This window comes from Suricata suricatta, chromosome 12 (assembly GCF_006229205.1).
Source record: "Suricata suricatta isolate VVHF042 chromosome 12, meerkat_22Aug2017_6uvM2_HiC, whole genome shotgun sequence".
Taxonomy (NCBI): Eukaryota; Metazoa; Chordata; class Mammalia; order Carnivora; family Herpestidae; genus Suricata; species Suricata suricatta.
In genome coordinates this window covers 52,344,528-52,348,681 of record NC_043711.1, presented here as the reverse complement: position 1 = coordinate 52,348,681, position 4,154 = coordinate 52,344,528, and the positions used below count along the sequence as shown (strand labels likewise).

The 4,154-nt window shown below is 54.9% G+C and overlaps 1 protein-coding gene across 1 annotated transcript in view; it reads right to left on the bottom strand.

The window, feature by feature from the left end:
- Positions 1–4,079, bottom strand: part of LOC115274472 — a 16,065-nt gene extending 11,986 nt beyond the window's left edge. Inside the window, exons 1-4 of the mRNA XM_029917898.1 lie at positions 3,246–4,079; positions 1,125–1,198; positions 713–781; positions 44–149 (exon numbers count right to left, since the gene is read on the bottom strand). Of these exons, the coding sequence (XP_029773758.1) occupies positions 44–149; positions 713–781; positions 1,125–1,198; positions 3,246–3,558 (562 nt within the window). The 5' untranslated portion in view covers positions 3,559–4,079. The remainder of the gene's footprint in view (positions 1–43; positions 150–712; positions 782–1,124; positions 1,199–3,245) is intronic.
- Positions 4,080–4,154: the final 75 nt, after the last annotated feature.

Below are 4,154 nucleotides of genomic sequence, written 5' to 3'. Positions count from 1 at the left end.
ACCACCCAGGACATTCTTGTTGTGGTCTGCAACATTCACCCACCTGGGGCACGTTCACGGAGGCCCTCGCCTGCCAGGCTGGTTCCAGACACCAGGGCCCAGCGGTGGCTGAAACCCGCAGGGCTCTCCATTCGCATGTCGCCGATGGTCTAGTGGGAGATACACAGAAAACAGCAAGTAAATATACATGAAGTCAGGTAGTGGTGTATACAGTAGAGAAAAATAAAGTCAGGAAGGATACTGGAGCCAATTCCTAAAGGTGTTTTGGGAGCAGGTGATGCACTGGGCAGAGTTCCATGTTTCAAGAAGAGCACAGGCAAAGGCCCTGAGGCCACAGAGTGCTGTGTGTGTCCTAATTATTAGTGTGGAATCTTAGCTTTGCCTCCAGTCTGTACTTTGTTCATTCAGTCATTTTCGGTTTCCCCTTTCCAGCTAATTAACCCTAGTCTGGGTTATCAGTCTGTTGAACTCAGCCAGTTCTCTTCTTGAGGCTTCAAGTGGAAATGGGTACCTTTGGGTCAGGTCCACACATATTTACAGAGCAGCTTCCCTGGGCCCAGCTGTGTTAGGCATTGGCAAGCTGTGAAAGCAACATGATGGTCTCTACTTGACAAGCCCAGTTGGGAATGTCCCTGCTGTCCTCCAGCCCTTTCCGTAATGCCCCACCGCGTGTCCTCTGGGTTAGGAGCTCTGACCCTTCCCTCCATCACACCTTTGGCCGCCATGTCCAGCTCCTCCTGTTTGGGTGATTAGGACTGCCTCCTGTCCTCTCCATGTCCGCCTGGCAAAGAAAGGCACCTCCAGCTGGAGCCTGGAGCTGGATGCAGGGCCCTTCTCTGCTGTACCCCTCTGACACACCTCATGCCAAGATCCCACCACTGTGGGGCTCCCTACCACCTTCCTCCTCCCCTTCAGCTTCTGGCTGCACACCGACCATCCCTTCTTCACAGACCCCCAGGAGGGGGGGTATAAGGACCCATGGACATACCGAGGCCACCTAGGGGTATGTTGCTAGAAATAATGTGCATTGTCCCGGAGCAAAGGACAGAGGAGGGCTTCCAAGCAGCCAGCTCAGGTTAGCTGTGGCAGCGAGAGGGCCGTATAGACAGGTGTGAGGCACTTACCACACCACTGCTCTCCCACTCAGGGTGCCTTGTGTTTTCACCCTGGCCTGGGCTGGCTGCTCCTCCTTGCTCTCCTGTTTGGGGGACACCCATTCATTACTTCGCTTGCTCATTCACTTGTTCATTCATTGTATTTTCCCAGTCCTTCACTGTGGCCAGATGATGGCTCATCCTAGGAGACCCAGTGCTGATGTCACCTCCTCCTTGAAGCCCTTCTTGGTTCCCAACCCCTCCCATAGCCTTCTCTGGCCTCACCGAGACCCCCCCTCCCCTCCCCACACCTGCCCAGGGCTGTGATCACCCCCTGATTCCTCTGCAGTCTGTGAGCTCTGTAACGGCTCTGGGCTAGATGCAGAGAGGGGCTCAGAAAAATGTGAAGATAGACAAGATACTGAAGAGACACATGCCACAATGGCTCACGTCCACCTCCTCCCTCTCTCTAGGACCAGAAGGGCTCCAACATTAACAGGAACTGAGAGACCTCTTCTTCTCGTGCTTATTTAGACCACTGACAGTCTGGATTTTTTTTTCAAGTTTAACTTATTTTAAACTTTGAGGACACATCAGGATGGTCCCTCTCAGTAATAAGAGACGTAATGATCAGTTCAAGGGCGGGAACCCATCTGTTGTGTCCCAGCCAGGACAGGACAATACAGTAGTGCAGGGTGCAGAGGCAACAGCTAGGGGGCTGGGCCTTGGGACAAGACACAGATGGAGAGATGGAGGCAGAGCTGCCTGGTCCTGGGTGGAGCCGGGGGTGGGAGGGACTCTGGAGGCTTCAACACATGGGGGCAAGTGCACCCAGTGTCACCTGTCACACCGGCTACTCCTGCCTTAGCACGCAAGCCCTTCTCCCACATTGCCTCTCATCCCCGGGGCCTTTGCACAAGCCGGGTCCTCCAGCAGGAGTACCTCTCCTCACCAGCTAGCAAAGCCCCTCACCCTTCAGGACTTTGCTCTTCCGACCCTGCCTCCCACTGCCCATCCCCAGCATGACGCCCACACCCCATCTGTACTCAGCTCACCTGCCTATAACTGCCTGATGAGCAGTTTCCAGGGGAGATGGTATGCTCTTGGAGGGGCAGCCTTATAGACTGGCAGACCGAGGATCTAAGCTCTGTTAGCGTGCATGACCTTGGGCAAGCCCCTTGTGTCCCTGCGGATGGGCCTGGTCACAGCCACCACACAGGACGCTATGCTTCATGAGCTGCCAGAGCTGCAGCATCAGCCGTGGCGTTTGCTGCTGTGTGCCCTCATTGTGGACCTTGAACCCACAGCTCCCCGCACGGCAGGGGTCTGCAAATGCCTGATGGAGGGATGCATGAGGGAAGTCAGAAGCCATGGCATACCTTGGGGACACTTCCCAGAGCCCTTGTTCTCAGGCCTGGCCCACCTCCTCCCCTTCTCAGCTGCCTCTGCAGAGCTGGCCTTGAGGGCTGCGTCTTAGCCCATTGAGCCCCCTCAAGTCCCTTAGCCAAGGGACCAGGGCAGGCCAGGCATGGCTGTGGCTCATACCCAGGTGAGGAAGCAAAGCTCTACGAGGCTCTGGGAAGAATAGCAAACTCAGATGCCTCCAGGGGCCGGGCTTGGGGAGGCAGGGGAAAGCCTAAGGAGCAGTGGGGACTACAGAGGGCTGGGGTTCCAAGCTCTGTCCACAAGGGCCTCCTGCTCAGCTCCAGAAGAGGGTTTTCTGTCACTTCAGCCAAACCTGTGCAACTGATACAGTCTTCTAGTGTCAGTGAAAGTTTCTCTGTTGTTAACTAGTTCCCCAGCCAACGTGCATCTCTGCCCCTGTTCCTCCAATCAGCACCCATGGGAGCAGATCATGACTGTGGTGCTCTGTCTGTCTGGCCCATTCACGTGTGGTCTGTGAACACCTCTGGGACAGGCCTCTGCCTTTTCCTCTCTGGGCGACCTGAAGCTGCACGCAGTGGGCCTTCAGGTCACCGCAGGGACCTCACCACGCCCTCCCCTCCCTGAGTCAGAGCCTCTGGCCATCATGAAGCCTTCTCATTCACTTTGGTTCTAGCACTGCCTCTGGACCCTGAGGGCTTCTACAGCCTCTTCTGTGTAAAGCGTGAAGCCGTTTCTACACAGAACTTCCCAGCTGTCAGTGCTTACCTGGTGCGGGCCTTCCAGGGCTAAGCTGTTGATTTCTTGCCAGCTGGGCCTCTCCTGCAGCAGGTCCGAGAGGCCACAGTGCAGAGAAAGCAGTGCACGAGTGCACGGTGGAAAGTGCAGTGATGGCTACATCCCATTCCGAACCGAGTGAGATTCTCGGCATGTTCTGGACAAGATTTTGGGTGTGCAAGTAGGGCATAAGGTTCCCCCTGGCTCCAAGGATAGAGATGTCCCCAAGCATGGTGGAGGGGTGAAGGCTCTTGGTCTCCCTTGTAGCAGCTCCTGGTGTTGGCTGTGAATGGGGGGCTGTCATATGTCACATGAGTAGGACTCTGCCAAAGAAGGCAAGGGAAGTAGAAGGATTCTAGTCCTCAGGGAACTGGGAGGGTGTAGTAGTGCTGGGAAGACAAAGTCCTGTGCCTTCCTTCAGTGAAAATTGCTTCTGTGTGTCTTATAATGGCCAGATGACGGTGACGAAGGCTCAGGCATCCGCAGTATGCTGGGCGTGGGGCCGGGGGCCCTGACACGTGGACAGGGTTCCTAGGCTGCACACAGCAGAATCTGGGTTTGCAATCTGGCCCCCCACTTCCAGACTACAGCCCTATCATTTCCCTTTTCTCAGCTTCCTTCATGTCCTCTAAAGTGAGGTCGTCTGTTGCTACCTTAACAGGGTCAATCCCATGAGGATTAATATGGGTGATGTGAGTGGCCCAGCCTATCACAGGCCCCCAGCAGATACAGTTTGAATCCATTTGGATCTCCAGGATGTTTTGGAGTTTTGCAGTGTTATCTAAAAGTCTTCCTTGACGCTGGCCTAAATCCATACCATCACATTCCAGGATGTTCCATTTAGACAACCGCAAAGAGCAATTGGAAGTGAGGTTTTCTTGTTTTCATGTTTGATAGCAA